The 19858-nt window shown below is 33.1% G+C and overlaps 1 protein-coding gene across 1 annotated transcript in view; it reads left to right on the top strand.

Moving 5' to 3' along the window:
• The first annotated feature begins 2713 nt into the window (after window positions 1–2713).
• C5 (complement C5) overlaps window positions 2714–19858 on the top strand; it is a 73781-nt gene continuing 56636 nt past the window's right edge. Inside the window, exons 1-7 of the mRNA XM_016155932.2 lie at window positions 2714–2841; window positions 6339–6531; window positions 8784–8946; window positions 12629–12699; window positions 14800–14891; window positions 16929–17011; window positions 19320–19410. Coding sequence (XP_016011418.2) covers window positions 2777–2841; window positions 6339–6531; window positions 8784–8946; window positions 12629–12699; window positions 14800–14891; window positions 16929–17011; window positions 19320–19410 — 758 coding nt within the window. The 5' untranslated portion in view covers window positions 2714–2776. The remainder of the gene's footprint in view (window positions 2842–6338; window positions 6532–8783; window positions 8947–12628; window positions 12700–14799; window positions 14892–16928; window positions 17012–19319; window positions 19411–19858) is intronic.

The following is a 19858-nucleotide window of genomic DNA, read 5'->3' on the forward strand; positions in this document are numbered from 1 at the left end:
CCCAAAGAGCATTTCTATACTAGTATCTTAGACACATGTGTGAATGTTTTTCTGAAGTATATACCTGGAATTTTCACTCTTCCATTATCTTTTACCAGGCTTCTTGCTGTCTGTGTGAATTCCCGATGGGATATTGGGATACTGGTGTCTTGGATGTGGGATACAGGTACAGGAATGTGAAGAAACAGGAGCTTTTAGAGGGTTTGGTGTTGATAACCCAAGTCACTTGGGAGAAAAAATTTAATTGGCAGCTAAAGCAATGGATCTTGGGCACAAGGAGAAAAGAGACTGGTTTCTCCTTTGGCTTAATCAATTGAAAAACTAATTCCAGGCTGGACTTGGGTATTGGTAGAGAGAAGTAACAGGCATGGTCCAAGTAAAACAAGAACACCTAGAAGAGGTTGTTGGGTGCTTTAAGTCAATGTTTTTTAAAGCATGTGTCCAGAGACCCCAGGGTTCCCCATTGAGCCTCTTCAAGAGTCATCTAGGGGTACACATGGGGAGACAGGCAGATAGCAGAGCCACCCCACCCTGCTTCACCTGAAGCACCTCTACTCTATGTTATACATTGGATTTTCCTGTAAGGCTTTATTTCAATAACCTTTTTGTAACTCAATGTCATTTAAAATCCACTTAAATATATAGGAAGACAAGTGACTAATGAGAGATATTTACTTATAAGGTTCCCCGATTGAATATAGTTTGTGCCTTAAGATTCTCTTTTCACAAGTATTATGGTTGAGCACTGAGTGGGCTGTGTTTTGCAGTGCTGGTAGTAATAACCCATATATAACCCGTGTTTCAGATGACCAAAGTGAGAATATAAATAGGTTAAGAGCAGTAGTAATAGTATTTGGCTGGCTGTTTATTATCATTCTAGGAGCACCTTCATGTTGTGGTGACTTCAAAGAATACTAACAAGTAATTTAGCTGCTTGTCCACAGTGAAAAACGGGAACACTCAGGATGGAGAATCAAGTGGGACCCAGATCAGGAGGTGGCCTCGTGAACTAAGTGAAGTCTTTGGTCTTGATCCTGAGGGCAGAACTAAGGTAGCATTAAGCAGGAAGGTCAGGTGACCTCCAAAGTCTCTGCCAGACCTAGCTTCTCTTTTAGAGATACAGATTTGTACAAAAGCCAAAGACTCCCCCAAAGTCAACATTTTAAAATGTAAAGAAGAATTCATCTCTGAGCCATGTTTAAAATGCAGATAAAAAATTTAGTTAAACACCGCTGAGAATCTGTAAATTTCTGAAATTTGATTCTATTAAGGACTTTTGAGAATCATCATTTAAAAAAAAACTTTTCTACCAGAGAAACCAGTGGTTTGCAAATTATCATGTATCAATATTGACTCTATAATACACGGAAACTTGCTCTTAAAATACAAACATTACCTATGATAACTTGAGTATTCTCGCTTTCTCCTAAATATCCCTTCCCGAAAATCGTGGCAAGAGTACTTTGTTTGTTTTAACTTGACCTATCTTTCGCAACCCAGTTTAATCATTTTACAGATTTTCTTTGGAGAAAAATGGGCTAGATGGTCAGACAATAGTGGCATATTTTTACCATTTTAATAACATATGTAGGAGATACCTTTGGTGAAATTTATATCAAATTTTCCTTTGTGTGCCTTTTTTTCCTAATGAATTCAGTACTAAAGTATTGGTAAAGTAGAACCTTATGAATTCAAAGCAAGGAATGCCAATGTGACCGTAAAACATCTGAATTATAGAATATTTAGAGAAATCTGTTTTATTACTTTAAAATAGAGTACTTATTATATACTAAGTTAAAATGAGTACTAATAAAAGGAAAGTAGTAAATAAAAAATTTTCTAGTGAACATAAAACATAAAAATCTTAAAAATAAAATTATATTTCATTCTAAATTAATTACTAGACTCATTTGTTATAGGAAGATTTGTTTTTCTCAAGCTCTTATATTAAAATTTTTTAAATCTTCACCAAAAGGCATAACATAAGCTTATTTTTTAAAAAAGAAAGTATCTGAATGAATACAAATCTGTATTTGGGGCGTATGAATTAATAGATATTTGGATGATATTCATTCCCTACTAAATACTAAAGTATTTGGTCGCTTATTTCCTAAAGAATGATGTTGGCGTGCTAAACATGGCATTTTCATTGCCGGTCATAATCTTTTCTCCACCTAATGTTCAGCTTCTTCTCTAGATTGAGATAGTCCGAGGAACTATTTCATAGACTGTTGCAAATCCAGCTTATTCTTTGGCCATTTCCAGTGCCAAGGACACTACCGCTCAGGACTTCTCTGGAAAGACCACCTAATGAGCCCTGTCTAAACCAGACAAGACTAAAATCACCTCGATTTGAAACTGATTCCAGGTAAATCTCCATTGGTATCAGAGTGGATCTATCAGAACTATGCTCACAAATGATATAATATCAAAGCAATTGCCCTGATGAAAAGCAGAAAGGCCAAAGGCAATGTGACATATTGATTTCTAGTTTTATGCCATTCATCATAGTGCCAAACTCCCATGTTAGAATCTCGTTATTTGTGTTAATTAAAATAAATTCTCTAGGTGTAAATCTTTACAAAATATCCTCTGTCTTTATACCTAGGCATTAGAAGTCGTTTCAGTTCCAATTTTATATTTCCTACTTAGAAGTCCCTCTTTCTGATGTTAATAATTAACCAATAAGCTAACTTACCCAAATTCTTTAAGCTTGGTTTATTTAAAAGGAGAGTAATTTCAAGGTTACATCCATGGTTTACTGCTGTCTCCAGCCATGGGCCTTCATGGTATACTTTGTTTTTTAATCTTTCTGGGGAAAAGTTGGGGACAGGAACAAACGTAAGTAAAGGAACTTGTCTTCATTATTCAATGTATCTTAGTTATGGTGAGTGAAAGATAAATTCAATTGACTGTTAATTTGAAAATAACTTTCTACTTCTGAGAATATCAAGTGATATTCTCATCTCTGTGTGGGAAAGTCATGGAAGCATTTGGATTTGATGAATAGCTAACAACATGACAGCTTTTAGGAATTGTTATTTTTTTAAAAATTACATAAGCGATTACTCAAATTCCTCTATGAAAAAGCACAAAATAGACTCAAGATACCAAGCTTTCTTATCATCTATTGCTTATTTATATTTATTATATAGTTTTCCATATATTGTGCATAGCAAAGCAAGGGTTACTTGGACGTTAATTCTAATACAATGACTTGAAAAACTATTATTGAAAAACTTGAAAAAACTATTATAATTATTTTTATATTTATGAGCTCATTCTTCACAAGTTTTATTATTGAAATATTTTTATTGTTACTTTACATTTTAAACTATGTCTTAAAATAGTGATCTCATATCTAGAAAAACATTATAGTACTGAAAAGGAACTGGAGAGTATCTAATTGAACCTGCTTATTTAACATATGAGGATAAGTACAGACAGGGGAACAGACTTGCCAAAGGTCACACTGCTTGAGAGAGACAGAAGCGGGACTTGTATTAAGGACTCCTCTTTACCACTTTAATTTTTTTTCAGTTTGTCATAAGTGTACACCTATAAATATGTAAACTATATTATGACTATAAATATATACTTAGGACGTCATAAATTTGTAGCACTTTCCTACCTCTAATTTGATTTGTTTATATTGCTACAATCATCCCAGTAGCTCTAGTAGTTTTTATATATTCTTTTTGGATAGTAGCTGAAGTTCAGAGAAATTGAGATAGGTGACCTGAAATTAGTGGCAGAACTAAGACTGGAATCTGGGGCCCCTGATTCTGAATTCTTTCCACTACTCTATACTGACCCTTAATAAGCATTGCCTCTCTTTCTCTCTAAAAAAATAAAATAAAAAATGAGAGTGTACCATTTAGAATAAGGTCATCAGTCCATGAAATTAATAAATTTAAGTAATTGATTCAATAAAAATTTACTGAGCACCTATCGTGATAGGTTCTGGAGATATAGTAGATGGTATAACACTTGCATCCTAGTAAGAGAAGCAAATAATGAAAAACTGAATGAATCAATCAATAAATGAACAAATAAATAAGGTCAGGTAGTTATTAGTACTACAAAGAAAAAGATAAGGGAGAGTAAGAGGACAAAGAAATGACAGGGAGCTATCTGAAAAGTGTGGACAAGTAGGGTTCTTTAAGGAACTGGCGCTCAAACAGAGCTTGGAGGAAGTGGGGAAGCAGCCTTGCAAATATCTGGGGAAAGAACATTCCAGGTAGAGGCTAAGGTGACATTTTCGCCCCTCTGCAAGCTCAGTGGCCTGATACCCTGCAACTGCTGATAGAAAATAAGAAAAATATGAAATTCTTTATACAATTAGATTGTGCTACTGATAAATCAATAAGGACTAAAACCTGTATGAAGGTTGGTTCCAGAGTCATCTTTTACGGACTTGTAAACACTGAATATTTTATATTTCACCACTACCACTACCACACAGATAATTTAATATTAAAACAATACTAAACTGAAAAATATAAAACTTCTAAGAATACTAAAATTAAAATAGCTTTTTTTCTAGATTTGTAAAACTCTTGATAAAATCAGTGTAGTATAGCAATTGAAAATGTTAATTCAAGAAATGTTAATTCAAGAAACAGAATGTTCAAGATCAATTTCTAGTTCTATGACTTATTAGCTGTGTGACCTTGGGCAAGTTGTCAATTTCCTCATCTGTAAAATGGGGATAATAACCATATCTTTCTCAGAGAATGGTTATAGTAACAGAGTTAGTTTGCATATAAAATACTCAAAATGGTACTTAGCACATTGTACCTTATTATTATCAAAGCTGAAGTTTTCTCGTTTTCTGCTTTTCCTGGGTAAGCACATGGGTCATATCATGGTTGGAAGTCTGGAGTTTCTTTCCTCTCCTCATTCCTTTCCTCTTTCCTCTCTTTCACAATTTGCCTATAAATGGTTCCAAATTAGTTGTCATGTAGACTTGCCAGATGTTTTAAAGGATTTAATTGCTTCCAAACTAATTTCATTATTCTAAAGACTTGCTGATTTGAAAAGACTTTTAAATGTCAAAATGTTGAAAGGATCCTGCAATAATTCTACTAGTTGGGGTGATGGGCTGTTCAGCCTCGTGAATTAGTCAATCATTGTGACCTTTTGGATTGAAACATGTTTTTCCATGTAATAGCATAAGTAACTCTCACTATTCGAACCATATACTTTGTGATATACAATTAATAACCTAGTTTATATTTATGTTTTCTTTTAATAAAACAATGAAAAAACCACTCATTTAAAACATTTTTATTTCAAAACATATATAGATTCATTTCCATTCTTGTATAAATCACATGAAAAATAAAACTGTGGGGACAGCCTATGGTTCTGAACAAAGCTTGTAACTTTGACCTCAACTGAACATATAACAACCAAGAGAGACCTAAATATAAAGGTCTACTTCATTCACTTATAAGCAAGGTAACCTTAATCAAATAACCTCTTATCACTTGTAAAATAAGAGAAACAGTAGTATCTATGTCATTCACCTGTTATAAAGATTAAAAAAGGTGTATATAAAGTGCTATATAGCCTCTCATATATGGTAACTACTCAATTATCGTTTTCTTTATTGTCGTATGATTGTGATTATTCCTCTTCAAGGACCTTGATCACTACTTTCATTTTCAAGTGCATTCCCCCAAGCTCACTTTTATTCTATCATTTTTAAAAATATACTCACTAGTATAACACAATACTTCTAAGATTACCTCCTTTCAAATAATTTAGTGAAATTAATGAATCTTAACATTTATTGAGTACTAAGCATGATAGGTGCTTTTGTATACATATTCACATTTCAGCCTTACCTCTAACTGGTAGAGAAGGTGGTATTTTCACAGGTAAGTTATTTTATCCCAGAGAGGGTTAGTGACTTTCCCGTGGTTACTCAGCTAGGAGATAGCAGACTGGATTTCAACCACTGGTGCCTATGTTGCTTTTTTCCTTCACTGGGAAAAAATATTAAAAATATCAACCCTATTTACATTCCAGTCAACACCATTAAAAGTCTTCCTGTGCTGCAGTAGCTAGGAGAAGGTGCCATTACTTCCTTTCTAAATGTTAACCGAATCTCCAGCTCCATTTTTCAAGTCCTAATTCCAAGCTATTTCTTCTTGGAAATTATATTGAAATGATCGTATGTCACAAATAAATTTTAATTTAAAAATACCATTTTCGAGTTGAGAAAATATGCCTATTTAAAATTGAATCTCTCGATTGAGACAAAAAAATTAGAAGTATAACAAAATATGTTACATAGAGATGCTGATCCTTTTCTTTTTATGTTTCAACAGGTATGTCCTTTCAGCACCAAAAGTATTTCATGTTGGAGCATCTGAAAATATTGTAATTCAAGTTTATGGATACACTGAAGCATTTGATGCAACAATTTCCATTAAAAGTTATCCCGATAAAAAATTTAGTTATGCTTCAGACTGTGTTACTTTATCCGCAGCAAATAAATTTCAAAACTCTGCAATATTAACAGTATGTACTTATCTTTTATTTATATATACACAATATTCTCAATAAAATGTATACAATGTTTGAATATTGATAACAGAGATTTGATCATTTATACCATTATACTTCTGTATGATTATTAGATGTCAGTCACAATGGTAATATGAACGAAACACAAAATTCTAAATAGGAGAATTGTGTCTGTTCTATGAGAAATGCATATAAATTGTAATATTCTTATTGGAAAGTAAATTATACTAATGTAAAAATATTTGGAAATGAATTGAAAATACTTGGTTAAAATTATCAACACAAAAAATATGAAAATGCTTATTGATTTGTAATGCATTGCCTACACAAAACCCATAGATACTTTTGAAAATTTGTTTGTTTAAACTACAATATTCTGCAATTATAGTTTCCAAAACTAACAAATTTTTGATTACTGAAGTAAATAGCTCTCACTGACAACCTGTAGTTAATAGAAAAAACAACCTTGATCAAATAACTTTTCCTTCTGTTAAGATATAATAGTATAGCTTCGTTAGAAAAGAATTTGCAACTCATTCTTTATTAAAAATTCTGATAATTAAAAATAATTTTCTAGACTTATTATTTATTCAACCAAGTGGATAAATATAAGCAAAATGTTGTTTTAATTCCAATAAAAATTGAAAATAAAGAACCAGAAAAATCAGACTTTTAGACTTGGAAGGGGCTCTGGGGTTCATTTAGATGAGTGTTTCTCAAAAGTGAGTTCTTTAAAGAGGAATTAAAATACGAAATTTTATAATGAGCTTAAAATTAAAATTACACTGCTTTTTAGTATTTTGAATTTATTTTGTAAATTCGTTTTGATTTTATAATTATATAAAAGCCAAAAACATAAGAAGATTATACCTAGGTTTAGGTTTGTACATATTTAAGTAATGTAATAAAAAATAAAATTGTGTTATATTATAAATAATTAAAAGTCAACATCGAGAGTCCTCTAGAACCTTTTATCCTTTAAATGCTATGTGTACATTACTCAGTTTGAGAAACACTGATCTAAATAAATTCTAACCCAATGTAGAAATTCTTGTATTAATGTTGGTGGTAAATGCTCTAATCTCTTTAAAAATATGCTTATTAGGTTTATTAAGAATTAAAATTCATTTACCAAAATTGTTATTTTCAGTAGACACTCTTATACAATGCGACTTATAGTAGCCACTAGCCACATGTGGTTGTTAGCTTTAAATTTAAATCAAATTTAACAAAAATAAAAAATTCAGTTTTGCAATCACATTAGCCACATTTTAATAGCCACATGTGACTGGTGGCCACTGTATTGGACAAAGAACATTTCCATCATCACAGAAAGTTCTATTGAACAGTGCTGACTTAGATGATTAATTAGAAAGTAAATTACAGTGGGGAAATGATAAAAGTTGATGTATATATTAAGCATTTAATTTTATTTTAACATTATAATGTATCTTTATTTGCCAATTGTTTGATGTGGTGCCAAGGTATTTTCTTGAAGTACAGGTCTACTGTTTGGAAGGTCAGATCTTATTATATGTCACACCTTTAACAAATCATCTTTGTTCTACATTTTCGGTTTCTTTAAAGTGGGAAAAGACCTTAAAGACACCTGCAAAGCAATTTGAGTGCCGAATCTTTATAGAATTTTAACGTTTTCCAAACTTTTATAGTATTCTCACATATGTAATTCCACAGCAGTGGAATTTTAGTGATTAACTTTTATCCCATGTATCCAGAGCCTAAGTTTTCATAGAAGCGCTCTTCTTTCATTACTTCTTATGTATTATATATGTATATCATGCAATGTACAGTGGATAATTACAAATATTGGAAAGCATGCAGGTCAATTGGTGAAGACAAGGGGGTAGATAGAACACAAAGTGTCCTAACATCAGTCAGAATGTCGAACTGAGGGAATGGAGAGCATTGGCTAATCCAGCAAGCTAATGAAGTAAATGTTTGTTAAGAGTGCTTCCATAGCTTATACAGTTTTACTAAATGCATATAACATTTAAGAAACACAGAACTAGAAGACTTTTAATTGCTTAAGTCTAAATTTTGATTACGGTACACTGCAGGGCTTTGGTCAAAATTCATTTACTACCTGGCCCCTCTACTACTTTTTAAATGATTAGATAAACATAATAATTTCTCCTTCTAATGAGATTACTGTGGTAGTTAGAAAGTCAACATGTTTTATAACCTTAAAACTATTATACTATTTCATTAACATTTCTCTGTTACAGATACAACCCAAACAATTATCAGGAAAACAAAATCCAGTTTCACATGTATATTTGGACGTTGTATCAAAGCATTTTTCAAAATCAAAAAAAATACCAGTAGCCTATGATAATGGATTTCTCTTCATTCATACAGACAAACCTGTTTACACTCCACACCAGTCAGGTAGAGTATAAGATGGTTCTTTCCTTGGGGGAGACAATTGATAGTATATTGTACAGCTTTATAACACTTAAAATTAAATGGAGACAGGTTGTCAACTTGTTTAACAGAGTTTTAATTCTCAATGATGTTTTACTTATAAATACCATTGTAATTTAAAATTTATGCTAAATAAATAAAATTAATTTTAAGTTTAAATTTGATTTTAAATATAAAATTTCAATTCATATGGAAATTGCAAAATCAATACTTACATTATCTTCCCCATGAGTTATTTCCATATATATAGAAGAAAGCTTTTTAAAAATTGTGAAATGTCATATTATACTTTATTTATTAAACAACTATAAAATGTAATTGCAAATATAATTTTTGCAATGGAAAAGCAATTTATTATAAAGGCATATTCATAAGGAAATTTCTATTACTTTGGAGCTAATCCTTAAATTCAGAAAATAAATCCAACCCTAGAGAATCAGATGTTTCTGCATCTGAATAAACTAGATCACAGGAATATATGGCTGTTGTTTTTCTAAGGGTATCTACCTAAGAACGATTCTATTAGAACATCATTTCATATTCTTGGTTCTTCTATAAGAGAAGGAAAGGGCAAGATAGCCTGTTAAACTCTGCGATTGAGGAGTAACTGGATTCAATTCCCCCAATGAACCAAAAATAAAACACAGAAGAGTGTGAATTCTGCCCAAATATGTTTAAATCAAAGTCTTTGATTCCTCCATCTCTCTCTCTTATTCTCATTGACTTTTGGGCACATGAGAGATGGAATTGTGAAAGAACTATATATGGCAGGGGGAGTTTATAGAGTTTTGATTATATCATTGGTGAAGGACAGACAAAGGGAGACAGGATGAGCCAGTTTTGTTGGAAAACTTTCACATAATGCCTAACTCACTAAATGTTGATTGATGTTGATGACAGTAGTGGAGTGGAACAGGTCTACACCATTACCATTTCAGCAGGGTGACCAGTTATGATCACCTCAGAAAGGAAAGACCTGAAGAGGATGGGATATTGCTCTTAGCTTGGCCAGAATATTATTGTCAGAATAGTACCATTTTTGACTCCAAGAAGATGATGGCTTGGTATACAAGGAGATAGTCTCTGCCTATAAAGCTTGGGCACTTTTGAACGTAATCATATCCAGAAACAATCATTTCCCTGTCTTCCTTCTGTATGAGAGGATGTTTTATTAATTTGGTCTTATTGATACTACCTACCATTTAGGGTCCAAAGTCTTTGTCCAATAAGTAGTCTGATATTCAGAGCCTGGGATCTTTCTTAGCTATCAAAACTTTTCCTTAACAGCTGCATATACTATTTCTCTATCAGGACTTTATTGTAAGAAGACATGGTATCTTCATCTGTTCTAATCATAGAGGAAAACTGGAGCACTTTCCTCTAGTTTCCTCGAAGTGGATTCTGGAGCCAAACTATCTTGGTTCAAATCCCAGCTGGGGCTGTTATTAGCTCTGTGACCCTGTGTGAGTTACTCAAACTCTCTGAGCCCCACTTTCCTCATCCATAAAATGGAGATAGGAGAATTAAGTGAATTCATATGTGTAAACCACTTAAAATGGTGCCTAGCACAGAGTAAGCATTAGGAAAGTGTTTTTCATTATTATTTAATCTGTGGTGTAACACAAAGCCTTATGTACACAGAAGAAGAAAAAATATTTAAAAGTAATCTTTTAAAAAATTAATTAAACCTTACTATTTACAGCTCTAAAGTCCTGATTCACACATTTAATCTAACGTTCCTTGAGGGATTTTTAGTATATGCATCTTTAAGATAAAGGCTTAAGTCTTCAAGGCTTTATCGAATAAAAGGCTTTAGAATATTGACCGAAATACTTCAATTCCATACAGCCTGTATCCTGCCTTCCCCTCTAGTTTCCTGACCCACCATGCTCCCTCTTGTCTGTGGATACCAGCCAAATTGACCTCTTTTTTGTTGCTTTCTCACACTATTTTCCCATCCATATTAAGACCTGTATACTTCTGCAAGGTACATTCACGCTCCTCCTTTGCCTTGTTAACTCCTACTCAACTCTTACATGTCATCCCACAGAGGGCAGCCTTCTCTGACCTCCCTGACTACACTCCCAGAAAGCCAGGAAGTGTCCTTTGTAGTGCTTCTCAACACTGGATTTTTGCATATACTTGTATGATCATGTGTTTGCCTCTCTCCTCCACTCCATTAGAAGACTTTTATGTCTGATTTGTCTCACCACCATATCTTTGTGCCAAGCATAGTGCCTGCTCATAGAGGCACTCAATACAGTTTAAAAAAAAATTGTAAGCCATATCTCTGGCCCCCCCCCCAAAAAAAATATTGATCTTGTCTCTGCTATGCTTGCTGTGAAGACAAAATTAATTTTTTAACCTAAACGCAAACTGGTTAGAAAGTAGACATGTAATAGTCATAGAAATAATAATTATAATAAAATAAAAATAATAATCATTTATTGATTAGTTATTACGTACCAGGCCATGCAAAAGCTTTGTCTCATTTAGTTCTCACAACACTGTGAAGCAGTCCTGTTTTACAGATGAGGGAACCAAGATTTAGATAAATTAAGTATCATGCTCAGGATCACACTAGGAAGTGTCAGAGGCAGGAGTGAAACCAAAGTTTTGTACTCTAGAGTCTGAGCTGTTGTGGCATACTGCCTCTGACAACATTCCAGTGATACTGAACCGGGTGTGTTCATAAGGCAGGAGGAAAGATTCGAGGTGGGAGACAAGGGTGAGTGTAAGGGGACAGCAGAGTGGGGAGGATTCACTGAACATCTTGCCTTAGTTTTAATGTCTTCATAAAACTCTTTATGTAGAGTTTTTGCATAATACTGACTTTTTAGAAGGTTTATGGTGCCATTCAGTTTTATTTTGTGGGTGAAGATTTGGCCATGAAATATTTGAGCATCAGTAAAATCCAAGAGAAATTATGATTCCTCTTTGGAACTAGATAAGCATGTCTCAAGCAGCTATGACTTAAAAGCAAAGCAGATGCATTTGTTTAAAAAGTGGGGATCTATTAAATGAAAGAAAGAAATGAAAAAGAACTAATTATCAAGCCCCCGTCATAATCTTTTAATAATGAGAACAACTGTAGGATCTGGCTCAATAAATATAACAAAACTATACAATTCTAGGATGTCTTTAGCAATAATAAGAGATAATTTGGGGCCTTGTTGGAAGTGTGGATAATATCTGAATCAAACTACCTAATTTTCCATTAAAATCTTCAACTCTAATATATTATACGCAATATATTATACTCCCATGTAACCATATGGCAGACATTACTATTTTGCTATTATGAAATTCTTGGTAAACAATGGCCTAATTGTTTAGATATACTTAATTTTGTACTACATATATGTTCCAAAATGTTGTATGTAAATATAGCTTAATAAAGTAAACTGTATTTCAAGTTCACTAGAAGTAGCTTTTTAAAGGAATTCAAGAAGATTCTCTTTAAAAGAAAAAAGTCTTTACTAATGTATATATCTGCAAACTAACTTTTTTTTTTTTTAATATGGATTTTGGTGTATTGATTGTTGATTTTTTTAAGTGTAATTCATCTCTTTTAAGGCTGATTATTGTGAACGGTCAAAATACCCTTGTGTTTAAGAGTTTTTAATGATATCAATTATTCTTACAGTAAAGGTTAGAGTTTATTCACTGAACGATGACTTGAAGCCAGCCAAGAGAGAAACTGTCTTAACTTTCATAGTAAGTATGTTATTTATTTAAATAACAATTTAATTCATCTTCAAGACATGATACATTATTCTATGACCCTGCCCTAATACCACACTAACTTATTCATTGTTCAGTGAATGGCGATTGAACACTTTTTTAGTATAACATTATAGGACTATATCCCCATAATAGATATGTTAAAAAGCTCATTAAAATTAAATCTAGATGTTTGATTTTGAACTAAATCACTTAAGTAAATCTTTCCTTATTTCTTTCTTAAAGAATATCAATCAATTACTAAGAATCAATTGAATATCTACTATGTATAAGATTTTTTGTTTGTACAATTCAAGATAAAGAATTACAATCTGTGGTACTTACACTTAAGGAACTTAGAGTTCAGTAAATAACATACTAACACATGTAAAAAATAGTGCTAAACCATGAGATAAAGATCAGCAGTTATCAACCTTTTATCAGCCATGACACACATTACAGATGATCTGCACATGTACAATATACTCTCTTGGTCTTATTTAGTTTGTGTCACAATCCTACAAAATTTTTATGGAGAAATAACTGCTCACCTATTAACAGTAGGTGTGAATTTGCCAGTTTATAACCATGGGTCTCCATGGGCTGAATTGCTTAAAGCAGGGGTCCAGGAGCTGTGAGTCTTTTCCTTGGAAACACAAGATTTAAGTTTAGGAGAATACATACACATATATGAAAAGATACTAAAGAACAAAACCATACTAGAGTATAAACCAAACAAATTGTACCATAGAACAAAAGACACATGAGCTCAGAGGGAAGACAAAATGGAGGCGAGATTGAGTGTTGATACAATCATCTGGAATAGAATAGATAAAGGAAAATTTGAGCTGAGTCTTAACAAATGGAATAGCCATAGGTTTTTAAAAAATAATGAACCTCCCATGTAAGGTATAGCATGAGTTTGACTATAGTGGTGGGAAGAAATAAAAAATGCAGATAGTAAATAAACTGGCTGGCTGATGTAAAAAGTCTGAAAAAAAAACTGAATAGAGGCAGTGTCAGCTCGAGTGCCCTTTTTCTGTCTAGAAAGTACTAGAGGATGTGGACAGATGTTCTTTATCCCACCTCTTGTGCGTCTCCATGGTTAAAGTTGAGTGATGCAGAATCCCGGCGCCACACAAGGAAGAATGGATGCCGGTAGTCTTGTGTAAGAGCTGCCCCAGAAAGAGAAGATTAAGGATTCTGATCCCAGAGCAGTGGTCAATCGGTGGGCAGAAAGTGTCCTGGAAATAATACTTGAGAGAGATCAGAGAAGCACTCTGCTTGTTGGACTACAGAGATAAAGAACAGCCCAGAAGACATTTAGCTACAATTTTAATGTTCAAAATAGATCTTTGTAACTCAAGAAAAAAATCCCTTAATATCCCGACCATGAATTTCACAGTCATTATATATGATGGTAAATTTCTGGGTTAAGGCCAAAATGGACCTCAAATGTACTCCAAATAAAGTAAAAATCCTCACTTCAATAATTTTTAAACCCACCCATAAAAGGAAGTTTATGGGAAAGCTTTATGGAAACTTTAAAGTTTGTTTAACTATTTTGAATGTTTTATCAGGCTCAAAATGTCTATGCTGCACAATTATAAAATGTCTAGCAAATAAACTCATTTATAGTATATTTACTTTGGAAAACTTCAAATGAACAAATATGGACTTTAGATTCTGATATCTGTTAAGCCTGTAAATTCACATTTTGTTAATTATAACATTGGTTACTTTTACACATATTTTTAGTTTTACTGTAGAGAGTTGAGTCTCTCCTAACTAAGACTAGGATAGCTGGACGTGGATTTATACGTGTGTGTGTGTGTGTGTGTGTGTGTGTGTACGCGCAAGCATGCACGTGTACACTCATGGCAGGAGATGGAGGAGAGGTTCAAAAATAGGGATGGAAGTGGCTTAAATGAATCATATTTTCTTTCCACAACACTTAAAAGAAGTTTTTCCTTCATATTTAATTTGAAAACACGGATATTTGTTAGTAAATATTTCTGTAGATCAAAGATAATATAATCAGTTAAATTTTTAATGTGGTTTACGTGCTTTGATGTTGTTTGCTTTTATTCAAAGGATCCCCAAGGATCAGAAGTTGACATGGTAGAAGAAAATGATTATACTGGAATTATTTCTTTTCCTGACTTCAAGATTCCACTTAATCCTAAGTATTTTAAATTATTTGTTTTAAAGTTTTCTCTAAAAAGCACATCTGGGACTTTTGGTTGTAAGGTGGATCACCAGTCAAATAGAGCCACCTAGTGTTAATAGGGGGTGTCTGTGTGAAAGAAATGAAGATATGTAGTCTTTTAAAGTCTAATGAGAAGCTAGGTCCAGTTTCTGGCAAAACAAAATCAAACTCTCCCAATACTTCTCAGCAATCCTCATAACATGTAGAAGTTAATATCTGAAAGAAACAAAAATAGTCCCTAGGCTTTTTTTCATTTTCATCAAAATCATCAACTTCCCCCGTTTAAGGAATCTAATAGACTAACGGTCTAAAAGACTTGGTGTGTCTCATACCTTGCTCTGAGAGTTATAAAAATATTGGTCCTCTGTAGTCTTTGCCACATCGACTAGTAGAAGGCAAATTTCAAGAAAGGAAGTGTTCTCAGAGCTCTTTCTTCCAGTTGGCCTCATGTTAAAGGATTTAAAAATATGTTTAAACAAAATCCAAAGTAATAAATATTCAGTAAACACATTCCTGGTATATGCAAAGTACAATGGGAATGAGAGTAGAAAAATAGAAATGCAAATTCACACTCCTTGCCTTCAAGAGTAAGACAAATAAGATAAATGTATGTATGAATGGCTATAGTATAACTTTAAAGCAAAATATTTTAATGGTCATTTTTAGTCTGCCCTCTAAAAGGGAGTTTATAGTTAATTCGCTGTACTGAAGATTGTCTAGAATTTGGGTAAAATTGGAGGATTTAAATAATTTGGATAATTTTTAAATTTTAAGCTCCAGGACTAAGTAAATTTAAATAATTTGGATGGTCTTTAATATTTTCTTAAAAATACTACATGCTCTGTAGTGCAGACTTGAACCTATGTATAACTATTATCATTTCTTCAACTTCATTTGTGCCATTTGCTCTATGACAGATTATGTGTCAGCCGTGGCAGCCTCTCATGGCCAGTTCTTTCCTGCCCCAGTACCTTTGCACGCGTTGTCCCCGCTGCTTAGAATGTGCTTCACTTTGCTTCACAAAGCTGGCTTCTTCTCATTCTGTAGGACACGGGGTAAATGCTCCCTTTTCAAAGAGGCTATCCCTGGACACATGAGCCACTGTAGTCCCTCTTTTCCTTTTATTCTCTTGTCTATTTTCTTCATGGCACTTATCTCAATTTTGTAATTATTTATTTACTTGCCTTTTTATTCCCTTCTAAACTGTAAACTCTTGAGGACAAGGGTCATATTCATACAGCTCACTGTTATATCTCCAGCACTTCAACATAATGGACACATGATAAATATTCACTGAATTAATGATTTGTCATCATCATTATTACATATCCAATATACAAGCTGGATATTATTTTTCCCATTTCATGAATGAGGTTAAGCAACTTGCCCAACCCCAAACTACTAGTAAATGGAAAAGTAAAAATTTGAACTCTCATGGACTGGACTATTAGCTCTATGAAGACAGGACTTTTTTTTATCACATTCATTTTTTATTTCCAGTGCTTAATCGAGTGCTCAGTAAATATTTTTCATTGAAGGTTGTTAATATAACCCAGGTCATTTGCCTCTTTAAACAAACCATATTTTGTCTCCAGTCATAGCTTCTTTTATGTGAGGTATGAATTTTATCATCTGGATGGGTTTGTCTGTACTATATGTTTCTAGAGATATTATCATGACTTTCTTATTATACTGTGGATTTTAATATTATGTTAGTATAATTAAGCTCCAGGACTAAGTAAATTCTCAAGTAGCATTAGTTCTTTAAATCAAAGTTATTGACAATATTAAGATAAAATACCTGAAAAAATAACATAAAATATGAAAAACTACTAAACAATTTCTATTATTCTGGAAACACTCAATTATTTCTGTTTATTGTTTAAAAATCTGTAACAAATATAAAATATATTACTTACTTTTCCCTCCTTAAAACAGGAATTGATTAGATTTCCTTTAGGTGAATTAAAGATATTTGATGACTTCTGTAATTTTAAATATTGTGGTTTCACAGATACGGTGTGTGGACAATTCAAGCTAAATATAAAGAGGACTTTTCAACAACTGCAACTGCATATTTTGAAGTTAAAGAATATGGTAATTTCTGATGATATAAGTTTACTATAAAGAGTTAATAAACATTTTTGATCGAAGGTTGTTAATTGAACCCAGGTCATTTTCCTCTTTAAAGAAACCGTACTTTATCTCCAGCCATAGCTGGAGACAAAAAAAAAATAAATTGAAATCACTTTTGATTAACGAATTTAAAGCAAAATCACTCCCTGAAGATGAGGCAACCTACTAGTATGCTTAGAAGCACTGGTGGAGTGGGTAAGGGTAAAAGTGGTTGTCCAAATGCCAAGGCTCCAGTTCTAGCATGCTTATTAACCTTGATCAAGCACACCGACTTTTCTGGACCTGTGTTCCTCATTATAGAGCCTGAAGAGACCTAGCCCCCTGAGGAGCTTGACTAGTTAAGGTCCTTTTCCAGAATTATGATTTTAGGAGAAACATAGACATGAGATGAGCGGAACCCAGTAGACTAAGATGATTTACTAAACTCATTACAGCCAATTAGTAACAGAACAAAAATAAGACTTGGATTTCTTTACCCTTAATCCAATGCTATTTTCCATCTGATTCACAAATCCCTAAGGTATTTATTTTTAAATTAAAGATATTCTTATTTTGAAATCAGTGATATTAATGGACTAATAATTAATATATAAATGGCTTAATCTTTCCATTTCTTATAATTGTTGACTAGCTTATTTATATGCTCTGATATCAAATTTAACTTTCTTCTGCTTGAAGTCATTTTTTAATCCTCCAGGAGACTCATAATATGGAGAATAAATACACAAATTTTAAAAATTAAGAAAAACACAGTGGCACAAATTTGTTACAATGAAACTCAACTTTAAAGATTATAGGCTCTCTACATATATGAATCCAATCAATCTTCCTTCAAGTGTTTTTGCTGCTTCCTGTATATAGCTCGAATGCATCCACCTCTTATTATCTGTAGCTGCTCTCATTGATTCATCATCAGGCTCCCTCCTGGATTACTGCAAAAGCTTCCTAATTGCCTTCTCTGCTTCCAAACTATTCTTGCTTAGCATTAGCCAAAACAGCCTTGAAATGCGAATATCATCATGTGATTTCACTATTGAAAAGTTCTTCTCCTCCCTCATTGCCAAGCCAATTCCTACTCACTTTTTAAGTCTCAGTTGAAAAGCCGTTTATTCAGAGAAACTTTCTCTGAATTCTCTTTCCTGATTAGGATTCTCTGTACTTCTTCATATCAGTTTCATTACTGTGGTATAGGTGTTTATCTGTGTGATTTTTTGCTTATGCATTTCTTCCCTGCTTGACTGTGAGCCCATAAAGGACAGGGTTCGTGTCTCTCTCGTTTACTGGCATACCCCAGCTGACAGAAGTGTCCTTGCTACTTGGCAAGTAGGTACAAGATGAAAAGATGAAATATTTCCCTGCACCTCATATCGTGGAGAAAATACAGCTGCCTGCATCTTTGGTAACGTAAGAATTCAGCCCAGAGCAACAAATTGCATTGCTCTTTTACTTCTGGTCTTCACCATCTAGAAAACACATAAGCCATATCTGAAGCCAACTATCTCACTTACATTTATGTGCCAGTCTTTGTCCACAATATTAGGGTCACTTGATCACCCAATTTTCTATTAACTGTTGTGCAGGTTAACAGAATTAGAATTCATAAGCCTTGATACACAGTCTGTTAGCATAAAGAAAAGACTGCCATTTCGACAAGTGATACTATTTTCTCTTGGGCAATCAAGGTACCAACGAAATAGAAAAAAAAAAAAAAACACTTCCTTTCTGCCCTAATTTTTAATTTTGCATGGCTATTATTTCTTATAACTAATTGTAAGCTATCTCTTTTTGACCAAAATCAGAGTTTTATGCTGGAATTTGGGGACTGGGTGGATTTTATCTATTGCGCACACACAAAAAAGGGAAAATGTTAAATAAGCAAGAATTTTCCATTTTCAATTTAATAAACACTTGTTAAACATTTACTATGTTTGATACTTATAATAAGGGTAAGGTACACAAAGATAGAGGACAGTCTTTTTTGTTTTCAAGGAGCCCATACTCTAGTCAAGGAAATAAACAATTGCCTATAATAAATGCTATAGTCGAAGTATAAACAAAGTGCTTCTAGTCCATAGAGCTACACAGAGGTACACAGACTGACCTCTGGTGGAGTGGGAGGCTTCCCAGAGATGTTGTATTTGCTGCTGTCATTGATAATGATGATGATGATAACATCAATACATTGTATTGATGTTACAGCATTACCTATACCAGAAAAAAAGCTAGTGTAATTGAAGTGGTAATATTGCCTCTTTATTTTCATTTTCAGTGTTGCCGCATTTTTCCGTCTCAATAGAACCAGAGAAAAGTTTCATTGGCTATAAGGACTTTAATAATTTTGAAATTACTATAAAAGCAAGGTAAGAAAGTTTTCTATTTCACATTATTCAGCTAAATTAGAGTGACAAATCCGATTGGTGATAGTTGCCCAAAGTGAGAGCTGTGATTTTTTTTCCAGCTTTATTGAGATTTAATTGACATGTAACATTGTGCAAGTTTAAGATATACAATTTGTTGATTTAATACACTTACATACTACTGAGATCTGTGCTTTATTGGCAATGTCTGTCATGTCTTTGGGATTGATTGAGGAAGCATTATGCCTATAGTTTATTTGTTTGTTCAGATGTGAGCTGGTTCTGATTTTAGCTTTGTTGGTTATTCACCAGCACAAAAAAAAAAAAAAAAAAAAACCCTAAAGAATTAAATTCAATGTGTATGTTTAGAAACCAGCATGACCTAGGATATTGGGACTGAGATATGAAGCTTTCTCTCTTTGTCATTTTTTAATGGCTTAATCAGCCAACT

This window comes from Rousettus aegyptiacus, unplaced genomic scaffold (assembly GCF_014176215.1).
Source record: "Rousettus aegyptiacus isolate mRouAeg1 unplaced genomic scaffold, mRouAeg1.p scaffold_m13_p_3, whole genome shotgun sequence".
NCBI classification, from domain to species: Eukaryota; Metazoa; Chordata; class Mammalia; order Chiroptera; family Pteropodidae; genus Rousettus; species Rousettus aegyptiacus.